This window comes from Piliocolobus tephrosceles, chromosome 2, assembly GCF_002776525.5.
Source record: "Piliocolobus tephrosceles isolate RC106 chromosome 2, ASM277652v3, whole genome shotgun sequence".
NCBI classification, from domain to species: Eukaryota; Metazoa; Chordata; class Mammalia; order Primates; family Cercopithecidae; genus Piliocolobus; species Piliocolobus tephrosceles.
The window spans coordinates 84,765,196-84,778,111 of NC_045435.1; the positions used below are offsets into that span (position 1 = coordinate 84,765,196).

At 42.3% G+C, this 12,916-nt stretch overlaps 1 protein-coding gene across 2 annotated transcripts; it reads right to left on the reverse strand.

The window, feature by feature from the left end:
- Positions 1-6,245: 6,245 nt before the first annotated feature.
- Positions 6,246-10,222, reverse strand: IQCF3 (IQ motif containing F3). Of its 2 annotated transcripts, none has more exons than XM_023195575.3 (7): positions 9,790-10,222; positions 8,892-8,957; positions 8,308-8,469; positions 7,795-7,827; positions 7,608-7,678; positions 7,391-7,438; positions 6,246-6,697 (listed from the first exon to the last, which is right to left on the reverse strand). In XM_023195575.3, exons 5-7 carry the CDS (start codon positions 7,623-7,625, stop codon positions 6,299-6,301), a joined length of 465 nt encoding a protein of 154 aa, XP_023051343.1. In that variant the 5' UTR covers positions 7,626-7,678; positions 7,795-7,827; positions 8,308-8,469; positions 8,892-8,957; positions 9,790-10,222; the 3' UTR covers positions 6,246-6,298. The 2 variants fall into 2 exon arrangements, with proteins under 2 accessions (XP_023051343.1, XP_023051342.1); XM_023195574.3 differs by having other exon boundaries at positions 9,757-10,222.
- Between the last annotated feature and the right edge of the window lie 2,694 nt (positions 10,223-12,916).

A 12,916-nucleotide genomic window follows, 5' to 3' on the forward strand; every position in this document is an offset into this window, starting at 1 on the left:
CTTCCAATCTTTTACCTTCTAGGTCCCTGACTGAGGGACCAAACCATTTACCACTGTCTATGAATCTGAATATATTTTAACTTCAGTTCCCCACAAACTGATGATAAAGTCCACTGCCCTAAGTTGTCTTCTTTAGGAGGACTTCTCCTCACTTCCATCTTTTAAGACTAGCCTTGAGTGAGACCATACTACAGTGTCAGGCCAGTTTTGCCTTGTACCCACATATTGAGTCAACCTATGTAGGAACCAACATCAATATTTTCCTCTCCCAATATCTGATCATAAGAGAATCCCCATGCACACGCAGGTATAAGCTAAGGGAGAAGCACTGATGTAATGGTGGTAGATGACACGGAGCTCTGGGCTACCTGCTAATGCAGCTTTCTTGTTTCCCCCAGCTCTGTTCATGTTCAGTCTGGAACATCCTACTTCCATGTTATGATGGATTGATGCTGGGCTCACTCACCCTGTGGATATGACAAAAACTAGATTATGATGGACATTTCTGGTTGCATGATCACTTGGAGTTCCATGGTTGGGCACATCATCTCTATCATAGCCCAGTGTCACACAGGGAGCTATTTGACAAAAGGTGTATAATTTATTGTAGGTGGCATAGAATTGCTCCAGAATCCTAGGAACCTGTGCTATGATTCAAGCAATAAAGTTTGCTATTAACTTTACATGGCATCTTTTCCCACCACCATTAGAAGTATATTCTAAGACCTACCAGCTCATATGACCCAAGTGGCAGAGCTACTTACGCCATGACCCAGACCTGCTGCAAAACATTTCCTGCTGAGTCTGATTCAAAACTGACAGCCATTTATGCCACCTGGAATATGGTCAGGTCAGAACTGTATTCCCAGAAGTGAAACATACTGCTCCTAGAAGCCAGAGTCATACTAGATGTTCTGTTTCGTTCTTCATGATGGGAGGTGTGAAATATAATAATCTGTCCTTTATTTTGGAAGGAATGCCCTAGTATGTCTCCAACTACTTGCTTTTTTATTAACGTAGTGAAAGTCTCAATACTCATAGAGTTTATCTGTCTTCTCTGGAGTGCACATGACCAAGTCCTGCAATGTAGTCACCACTTCCTGCTCATCTAGTCTGCTTGGCACAATGTCAACAATATAGTAGATCGGTGTGATGTTCTGTGGAATATTATATTACAGTATATTATAATAGTGGGCAGAAGAATTAACATTGCTCTAGGGCAAGATAGTAAAAGGTATACGGTTGGCTGTTACAAATAAAATTGAACTTTCTGATAGGGCTGGAAAGGAATGCACTTGCCAGATCAATGGCTGAATAACATATGTACTGAGGCAATGTTAAACTGCTCTAGACAATATACATAATCTGGTATATTAGGAATAATTGGGGCTACTAGTTTATTGAATCTGGTCCACTGTCATCCTACAGGATCTACCTAGTTTTGGCTGGGGCCAGTTTGGTGAAATAACATTTAATGGGGACCACCACTTCATCGCAGTAATCTCAGTCATTCCTCCTGGAATGTAATTTTAGTTTTGATTTACTTTCTTAGCCAGGAAAGCGGAGAGTTTCTGAGGCTTCCACTTGGCCTTTCTCACTAAGATACCTTTTACCTTTTATGTCATGGAACCAAAGCGGGTGTTGTGTCTATTAACAAGTATGTTCATCCCAAATGTACATTGGGATCTTGGGAACTAGCCACTGGGTGGGTTCATGGACTCAGTGGTTTCTCATGAGCTCTCCATTTATTACCTGGTTTCCATATGACCCTACTCTAACATGGGGGCCCTTGATGATGCCTTGGATCCCCAGGTATCAATGTCAACTCAGACTCAGTGCCCTTTCTCCTTTTGCTAGTATATGGTCACATAATATGTACAGAAAAACTGGGTAAATCATTACCATGCACACTTGTTACTGTGTTGCAGAGTCCTTCCTTCTGAGGTCCCAGGCTCTCCTTTGATCAATAAGCACAATGTTTAAAATGTTTACACTGGTTCAGATACAGAAACCAGATAAATGCTTGTGACTCTATTGGGATGGTGAACTTCAGCCTCCTGACAATCTGTCTTTGATTTCTTCTGGTTGTATATGTTGAGCATACTCTTGTTGGCTGCCTATCTGCTTTGCACCTAGATTTATCACATCCATCTCCAGATCTCTCTGTGGGTCAAGACCTGTGACTGCTACCCCACCTTTGCCATTCTTCACATTAATTGTACCCTTCTGGTTTATGATAGATATATGCTCCTGCCTCTATCAATTTAGGATCCTACTATCTGCATTGCTTTCACTGACCCCAGTTGTATAGAAGCATCTCTTACCAGTAGCCCTTGCCTACCAAGGAGATACAACATTGAGCTTTTCTCTCCTTTTTATTTCTTCCAGAATTCCTGACGATAGGGAAACACATTGTTGTGGGGTTTTTTTGTTTGTTTTGTTTTTTGTTTTTTGTTTAGACAGAGTCTCTCTTTGTTGCCCAGGCTGGAGTGCAGTAGTGTGATCTTGGCTCACTGCAACCTCTGCCTCCTGGGTTCAGTTGATTCTTGTGTCTCAGTGCCCTGAGTAGCTGAGATTACAGGTGAGTGCCACCATGCTGGGCTACTTTTTGTATTTTTAGTAGAGATGGAGTTTCACCATGTTATCCAGGCTGGCCTCAAAATCTTGGCCTCAAGTGATCTGCCTGCCTCAGGCTCCTAAAGTGCTGGGTTTGTGGGTGTGAGCCACTGTGCCTGGCCCAGAGTAAGCTTTTTAAAATTGATGCTGGTGCTTTTCTCACTAGCACATTTTTTATTGATTCAGAAAACAAAATGTCCTTTGGGTTTTCCACAGGATATAGTCAACTGGTGGGTTTTCTGGCTTTATATATTTACTGTAGCATGCCCACTGCTTCTTTAAGCCTTTTTTTTTTTGAGATGGAGTCTCACTTTGTTGCCCAGGCTGGCGTGCAGTGGCGATCTCGGCTCACTGCAAGCTCTGCCTCCTGGGTTCATGCCATTCTCCTGCCTCAGCCTCCTGAGTAGCTGGGACTACAGGCACCCGCCACCATGCCTGGCTAATTTTTTTGTATTTTTAGTAGAGACAGGGTTTCACCATGTTAGCCAGGATGGTCTCGATCTCCTGACCTCGTGATCTGCCCACCTCGGCCTCCCAAAGTGCTGGGATTACAGGTGTGAGCCACTGCACCCAGCCATAAGCAGATAAGGACTTTAAAGCAGCCATTGTAAGTGTGCTCAGGGACTTGAGATGGGGAATCCCACTGGTGCCTGTAATCCTAACACTTCGGGAGGCTGAGATGGGAGGATCACTTGAGCCCAGGAGTTTGAGACTAGCCTGGGTGAGACCCCCATCTCTACAAAAATTTTTAAAAAATTAGCTGGGCATGATGGCAAGCACTCGTGGTCTCAGTTACTTGGGAAGCTGAAGTGGGAGGATTGCTTGAGCCCAGGAGGTCGAGGATACAGTGAGCTGTGATCATGCCGCTGCACTCCAGCCTGGGTGACAGAGCAAGATCCTGTCTCAATTAAAAAAAAAAGAAAGAAAGAAAAGAAAAGAAAAAAGAAAAAAGAAAAAGAATGTCCACAAACCCCAAATAAGAGAAATACAAAGAAATCTACATTCAGGCACATAATTTTAAAACTGCCAAAAATCAGAGAAAAAGAGAAAATCTTAAAAACAGCTAGAAAAAGAACACATTACATATAGGGACACCACAATACGAAGCTGGCTGACTTTTAATGAGAAACAATGGAACCAGAAGACAATTGAACAGCAACTCTAAAATGTTGGGGGCTGGTAGGAGCCCTTATGACCCAGAATTCCATATCCGGTTTAACTGTCTTTCAAAAATGAAAGCAAAATAAAGACAAAGACAGAGATAATTCACTGCTAGTTGATCTGTCTTACAAGAAATCTAAAGCAAGTCCTTCAGCCTGAAAGGAAATGACACCAGAAGATGATTCAAATCTGCAGAAAGAAATGAAGTACATTGTAAATAGTAAATATTTCAGTAACTATAAAATGCTGATAAAATATGTATTTTTCTTTTCTCCTTTTCATTTAGTGAGATGACATAAGACTGTATAAAGAAATAATTAAAACACTGTATTTTGGGGTTTATAACATATATAAGGGTAGTATATATATGACAATAGTAGCACAAAAATTGGGAGAGAAAGTGAAACTATATTGGAGCAAATTCACAATATCTAACCAGAATTAAATTAATGTGGACATTAACTAATTGGAATAAGTTAAAATGAACATTGCAATACCTTGAGCAATCACTAAGAAAACAATTTAAAAATAGTTTAAAAATTAACAGAAATTTAAATGGCATGCTAATATTATTTAACACAAAAAAAGATGGTTAAAGAAGAAAGAAACAAAATGGGCATAAGACTTATTTGAAACAAATAATAAAATGACAGGTGTAAATATAATCACATCAATAGTTACATTTAATACTAATGGTCTAAAATGATACTGTCAGACTAAATCAAAAGGTAAGATCCAACTATATTCTCTTTGCCTTTAAAAACCTGATTGAAACAAAGCCCAAATGGAGCTCATATCCAAGGTTACCTGCATCTGAGTCTTCCAGGCAGCTGTCTTAACTTTGGCTCAAGTAAACTCTTTAAATTATATTTTGTGCCTCAGCCTCTTCCTTTTAGGTCAAGACTTTTTACAGCTGAAGAGTAGTCTGTGATACACATATACCACAGGTTGTCTAACCATTCACCCATTTGGGTTGGTCTACTTTTTTGGCTATTCTAAAGATATAGAAAAAAAAAAACTTAGTTTATCCTATCATACATCCAACTATACTCAGCACAGTACTTCACCTCTGGTCACCAAGAAGTGTGTGGGGATTTCTCCCCATGAAGCAATTCTCTGACAGATTCTTCAATGGACAACAGCTTGATGTCCCCTACCTCAATTCAGTTCTGACAATATCTATGTAGAGATAGCATCAGATCCCATAGCTTGGGGGGGCTCAGTCCCACAAGACTGCCTCACACTTCAGATGCTAATCAAAAGCACAAATTGTTGCCCTAGAAGACAGAAGGCAACAACAACAAAAAAATCAGAGACGAGGGTGGTTGAAATGAATGCTGTTGCTGTAGTCACTGATGAATGATGACAAGGGCTAGGGCAATGCTACCCAGAGTGTGGTCTGTGGACCAGAACCAGCATATGAGCTGTTTGTTACCAATGAGATCAGCACAGAGATTGAGGATAAGCATGGAGAAACTATTATAGCAAATTGAAATCCAATATTATGTGTTCTAATAAATAAAAATAAGGCTTTTGTTCTCTATGACTTTTCCATATATTTTTCTCATAATTCATTTTTAATGTTTTACATATGAACTGGTCTGTGATGAATTGGACATTTTTAAGAAGTGATCCTTCTCCATGGACAGTTTGGGAGACAATGATCTAAGGTGGGTGACTGAGGTCGGAAGGAAGTCAAAATCACTGGAGGTGAAAAACAGGGGGTTTGGGAGCATCACAGTCCATGCCAAAGTCCCTGGTTATGGTGCCACACACAGGGAGGTGGTGATGGCAGTGGGAGCCTTGTTTGTGTTCAGGGTCTTGGGGAAGCAGGTGCTGAGGAGGCAGGAGGGAGTCAGAGCTCAGATGCCTTAAGATTGTGGTATCAGCTGCTTCCAAAAGGGGCATTCCTGTCCATCAACCTCCAAGTTAGCATGAGGCTCACAAACCTTGTATCCAGTTGTCACTAAGGACAGCCTCCTGTGCTTTCCCTGAACAACACTGCTCCAAGGAGTGTTCCAAGGGCCTGATGGCCTGACTTCTGTCAGGGACTTGGCAAATAGAAACCCAACCTGTGCAAGGCCCAGTTGGCTTCTGATGGTTGAATGAAAGAGCATGGCCTCAGACACAACTGTCTTCCAAGAGGGTGCCCAGATTCTTTAGGAAGGTGAAGCCCATACCCTTGTGATTCCAAGCTCAGGAGACAGGAATGATGCCAGGGCTGTGGAGTGGGACATCTGGCTCTGAACACGAGGACAGCCTTGGGGTGCAATTTCTAATTTGCATGTAAAGGCAGCAGCATATGGCCACCATCAGTCCTCACAGGGGCCATAGGCCCTGCTGGGGCCAGGAGAGGGGAAAGAGGAAGTACTTGCACTGAAGTCTTTCCTCAGGTAGAGAAGGAGAGAAAGAGTGGGACATGAATCCCAGGGGTCCCTGTGGTAAGGGGAATCACTGAGACTCACACAACCTGGTCAGATATTTATTTGGGGCAGTGGAGCCTGTTCATGCCCCAGGCCTTTCAGATTGATAGGATTTCAATGTGGAACTCTGGCTGCTTTGAAGGGATTGCATATTGGACCTGTAAAAAGCTATCAGTCTGGAAGGCAAGGCTGCTCTCTGGGACCTGGAACAAGCGGAGAGAATTGCACATTTGGCGGTAACATTGCCGGCACTGCCACATGCGGATGCAGGACTGGAGCTTGACCACTGCCTGCTCCTGGATGACATAGACCCTCAACAGGGCCTGCTGCCGTTGATGGATCCGTCTCTGCACCAGCGTCCTCCACCAGCACTGAATCATCCAGGCCCTGAGGGCAGCGACCAGCAGGGTCCTGCGCACCAGGACCCCACGCCACCAGGCCTGGATCTTCCCAGCCGCCTTCACCCTTTTTCTGTGATGCAGTTGTGCAAGAAGCAACTGGCCAAGCAAAGCAGAGGACTCCCAGTGAATTTATCACCATCAAGCACAGGTGGTTCTCTAAAGAATCAGCCCTCTCCCTGCCGGTTTTGAGGACCCAGGAGACCTGGGTAGGGTTTGTCCTTTACTTTTGTCCTGTCCATGGCTCTGGACACCCTCAGAGTCCCAGTGCCCTCATCTATGAAATTGGGATATGCTTGATCTGTGGACTTCTTGGGTTCATGGGACTAGGGGAGACACTTTCTGGTCCAGAAGACCTGACTGGAAGACCAGGGTGTGAGGAACTGAAGGATTCTTATAAGAATCCATGAACCTCTGCATTTATGGCCTGTGTCTTGGTCCAAACCCCAGCTACGATGCTGCCTCCTAATGTCTTGCAGCCCTTCGGGGTCTCCCCTCACCTCACTTTTGTGGACTTCCACTACCATGTCTCAGTCTCTCCTCATTCTCCTGGGCCTTTCCACTTCTTGTGCTGAGCCCCATCTATCATGGCTGTGCACATGAAGCTTCCTCCCCTTTTACCGTCTATCTTCATACCTTACTCAGTTCACCCAGGAGAGGGAGGGCTTGAGGGGATAAGAGGGCAATGCTGAGCCAATCCCTGTGGGACCAGAGATGGAGCTCCATTCTAAGAACTCTGGGGTCAAAGAGTCAATGATCTGCAATTCTCTCACCCTCCTGGGCCCCACCTACCTTCCGCTGCCTCTGTCTTTCTACTGCATCTTCATCTGGACCACCTTTCTGCAATCAGAATGTGGGTGTGGGGGAGCATGGGTGAGGACCAGCCTGACTGCAAAGTCCCCACAGGTCCAGTTCCCCCTTTGCCTGGGTCCTAAGAAGTGGCCTGGTGCTTTCCTGGGCCATGGGACAACTCCCCACCTGTGGGGGAGTGTGTGTGCCTGAGTCTTACACAGCATTTACTGCCCATGGTTTGGAGCAGTGGTTCAGGTGATCATCTCCCTCTGGTTGTTGTTCCCTGACCTTGGCAGGGGCAGGATAGGTGGAGAAAGAGATGGCCATGATGTCACAAAGGCAACTATGACCAGGGGCCAGGGTGCCTTTTCCAGGCTCAAAATTGATGGATAAAGAGCAAATACCTGGCTCTCCTGTTGACTTCCTTGGGCAACTCTCTGTTGAGGAAAATTGTGGAAGTATCATTTCTCAGATTGTCATCTGCCTGTTAACTTTTTTCATGGTTGCCTTTCCTTCCACAGTTATCTTTAATTTTTGATATGCTTGAATCCATTGCCCCTTTACAATTCTGCTTTTGTAGTTTTCTAATAAAGTGCTTTTCCATCCAGCGTCATAGATTTTTCTATTAGACTCTGGTCTACCTTTTACATTAAAGTGTTTTAACATTTAATGTAGATTTTTTATAAGAAATTTACAATTAGAAATGACAAAGGGGATGTTATATACCGCTGACCCCAAATAAATAAAAATAACCATCAGAGACTATGAACATCTCTATGCACATAAGCTAGAAAACCTAGAAGAGATGAATAAATTCCTGGACACATACACCCTCCCAAGACTGAAGCAGGAAGAAATTGATTCCCTGAACAAACTAATAATGAGCTCTGAAATTGAATTAGTAGTAAATAGCTTACCAACCAAATAAAGCACAGGACAAGAAGGATCTACAGCTGAATTCTATCAGATGAACAAAGAAGAGCTGGTGCCATTCCTACTGAAACTATTCCGAAAAATGGAGGAGGAAAGACCCCTTCCCAGCTCGTTCTATGAGGCCAGCATCATCCTGATACCAAAACCTGGCAACACCAAAACTTTAGGTCAATATCCTTGACAAACAGTGATGCAAAAATCCTCAACAAAGTACTTGAAAACCAAATCCAGCAGTCCATCAAAAAGCTAATCCACCATGATCAAGTAGGCTTCATCCCTGGAATGCAAGGTTGGTTCAACATATGCAAATCAATAAAATGTAATTATTCACATAAACAGAATTACAGATGAAAACCACATGATTATCTTAATAGATGCAGGAAAAGCTTTTGATGAAATTCAACATCTCTTCATGTTACAAACTCTCAATAAACTAGGTACTAAAGGGACATGCCTCAAAATAGTAAAAGCCATGTATGACAAACCCACAGCCAACATCATACTGAACAGACAAAAGCTGAAAGCATTTCCCTTAAAAACTGGCACAAGACAGGATGGCCTCCCTTACCACTCCTATTCAACATGGTATTGGAAGTCATCTTGTAGCTTTAGAACATCAGGGAAAAAGAACATCCTAAAAGTTTCCAGAAAAAAAAAAAAGAGTAGATCACATCCCACAAACAAAGGAATCCGAGTGATAGAAGACATTGTATTGGTCGGTTCTTGCACTGCTATAAAGAAATACCTTTAAAAAAAAAAAAGAAAAAAATACCTGAGATTGGGTAATTTATAAAGAAAAGAGGTTCAGTTGTCTTACGGTTCTGCAGGCTGTCCAGAACGCATAGTGGCTTAATAAACCAATGCAGGAACAGAAAACCAAGTACCACATATTCTCACTTAGAAGTGGGAGCTAAATAATGAGAACTCATGGACACAAAGGGAAACAACAGACACTGGGGACCACTTGAGGGTGGAGGGTGGGAGGAGGGAGAGGAGCAGAAAAGTAACTATTGAGTACTAGGTTTAGTACCTGGTGATGAAATAATCTGTACAACAAACCCCTGTGACACGAGTTTATCTATATAACAAACCTGCACATGTACCCCGACCCTAAAATAAAAGTTAAAAACCAAAACCAAAACAACAAAAAAGAACTTCATGTACCTTGTTTAAAAAAATGTACAATTATAAATTAATTATAAAAATTATGAATAATTATAATCTAGCATTTATAAAAATTATAAACAATTATAAATTAATTATAAAAAATATAATTAATAAAAAAGGACAGTATGCATTTCCTGCCTTATTCTCTCCCAAAAGAATCTCCCATTGCTGAGACAACTATTTTTAACTCTTCTGTATATTTCTCCTATGATTTACCTCAATAACATGCTATATTGAAAATCTTTATTTTCTCTTGTAGATATTACCTCTTGACTACTTTTCATGAAGCGAAGATTTACCTGTTCCCATCCTTCTTCTCTCCTCTCAATATGATTATAGCATCACAGTTTTTTGTTCAGTAAGTATTCAGTACTTCCATCATTGTGATTATGTATCCTGTCCATGACTTAGCAACATGGCATATTGCTATGACATAGCCTTTCATGCATTTCCTGTCTGTTTTTCCTGGAGCTCTTGATTGCCATGGTTTGTACTAATTTATCCCCAACTTTTCATCAAAACTCGGATAATCCATCAACTCTGCTTTTTTCATGGATCCCTGCACCACTCTGTAATCTGGGTAGCTGCTCTTCAAGCCTGCTGCCTGGTCATTCTTCTGGGGTACCCTCTCCCCAGAATCCTAGGAATTTCTCTCCCCTCTTCCCTGTGAGGACTCTCCCACTTACGGATCCCACATGTTGCAGGCACAGTTTTACTGGGGATGCAGAACCACTCTGGATGCTATGGGATAAGGAATTCATAATAGGAATTAGAACATATGCAATTGTGCAAGCATCTAGGGAAAAGAGGGTATGACATTTTAGACAGAAAATTATTTTTTGTTCCTTTTTTTTTCTTTTCTTTAGCTTTTCTGAGGGAGGATCTCTCTCTGCTACCCAGGCTGGAGTGTAGGTGCACAATCACAGCTCACTGGTTGCGACCTCCCAGGCTCAGTGAACTCAGCCAATTTCCCCACCTTGGCCTCTGGAGTAACTGGGACTACAGGCACGTGCCACTGTGCCTGGCTAATTTTTTTGTAGAGATGGAGTTTCACCATGTTGCCAGGCTTGAAAATTATTTGTCTCTCGGGATACTGAGGAATTTGTTACACTGTCTGTTAGCGGTTTGGATCTGTGCCTTTGCCCAAATCTCGTGTTGAATTGTAATCCCCAATGTTGGAGGGGGGCCTGGTGGGAGGTAATTGGATCATGGGGGCGGTTTCTCAAGGTATAACACCCTCCCCTTTGGTGTTGTCATGGCAGTAGTGAGTGAGTGAGCTGTTGTGAGATCTGGTTGTTTAAGTGTGGCACCTCTAACTCTCTGTCTCTTCCTCCTGCTTATGTAAGATGTGCCTGCTTCCCCTTCCCTGTCTGCAATGTTTGTAAGTTTCCCAGTGCCTCCTCAGAAGTCACTATGCTTCCTGGACAGCCTGCAGAACTGTGAGACAATTAGATCTCTTTTCTTTATAAATTGCCCAGTCTCAGTTATTTCTTTATTTTTCCTTTTATTTTTAAAGGTGTTTCTTTATAGCAGTGCAAGAATTGACTAATACAATGTCTTTTATCACTCTGGAATGTGACCTATATTTTTTTTTTTCTTTCTGGAAGCTTTTAGGATCTCCTTTTTCCCTGATGTTCTGAAACTACAAGATGATATACCTAGAGATGTGTTTTGGTTTTTCTAACCATTCATTGTGTTGGGCACTGGTTTGGCCTTGTAAATTAAAAATTCATGTCATTTACTGGGAAACTTTGTTGTATTTGCTTTTTTTTTTTTTTTTTGATAATTTCTACCCCTCAATTTTTTTAGTTTTCTATGTTTAGAAATCCTATTAGTCAAATCATAGATTGATCCTCGAAGTTTCTAATATTTTCTACACTATATTCCATCTTTTTGTGTCAGTTTCTCCCTGTAAGGTGATGGAATATGTCTCCCTGGCCTTGAGTTTGACTATATGACCTGCTTTCATCAATAGAAAAATGTAGAATGACAGTATGCAAGTTCTGGACTGGGCTTTAAGAGGCTTGTCCATTTACGTTTGCCATCTTAAACTTTTTGATCTACTTTCTGGTAGTTTTTGATATCTTTTAAAGAGTCATTCCCATCCTCTGAATATTCTTTTTTTATAGCACACTATGCTTGTTTTATTGATTTGTTGTTATCTCTTATGGGTCTAAGAATACTAATGATAGCTGTTAGTGGGGTGTGTGTGTGTGTGTGTGTGCGCGCGTCTGTTTGAGACAGAGTCTTGCTCTGTCACCCAGGCTGGAGTGCAGTGGTGTGATCTTGGCTCACTGCAACTTCTGCCTCCTGAGCTCCAGTGATCCTCCTGCCTCAGCCTCCTGAGTAGCTGGGATTACAGGCACCCGCCACCACACCCAGCTAGTTTGTTGTATTTTTAGTTGAGATGGATTTTCGCCATGTTGGTCAGGCTGATGGTCTCAAACTCCTGACCTCTAGTGATTCACCGACCTTTGCTTCCCAAAGTGCTGGGATTACAGGCATCAGTCACTGTGCCTGGCTTGTGTGTGTGTGTTTTTTTTTTTTTTTTTTTTTGAGACAGAGTCTCGCTCTGTCGCCCGGGCTGGAGTGCAGTGGCCGGATCTCAGCAGCTCACTGCAAGCTCCACCCCCCGGGTTCCCGCCATTCTCCTGCCTCAGCCTCCCGAGTAGCTGGGACTACAGGTGCTGCCACCTCATCCGGCTAGTTTTTTGTATTTTTTAGTAGAGACGAGGTTTCACCGTGTTAGCCAGGATGGTCTCGATCTCCTGACCCCGTGATCCACCCGTCTTGGCCTCCCAAAGTGGTGAACACTTTTTTATTCTGTTTTCAAAATTGATTTAATGAACTGTGGAAATTAATTCTGCAATACTTTTTTTTTTTTGCATTAGTTTGTCAAGTTCCTGTAAGTCATGATGAGATTTTGATTAGAATTGACCTTAATTTTATTGTATTAGAATGTGAGTTTCATAGATTACTGTGGAGACAAGTGACAATATTACAATGTTAAGAAATTCTATCAATAAATATACTATGTCTCTCCTTTGTTCAGATCTTTTTTTATGTTCTTCTGAGCTGTGGGCAAAGTGGCACGTGCAATGTCAGGGATAAGGAGTGCACTTTGCTTTTGTTCTTCCTTCCTTGTTGCTGGCTGGATTGTGAATGTAATTATTGAGTTTGAAACAATCATTTTTGAATCAATAATGACCTCGGAAATGGAGGCAAAACTTAGCAGAGTAACACATTAGAGGGTCCAGGATTCCTCACCCTGTGGAGTGCCATATCAGGTCTGGATCATCTATACTGGACTTACATGGGAAAGAGAAAAAAATCTCATTTATTGAAACCACTGTTTCTTTGGTTGTGCTGTCACTCACAGCCACCTTCATCCTGATATATCTAGGCTCCGCCCCAGTGGTTCTTAGG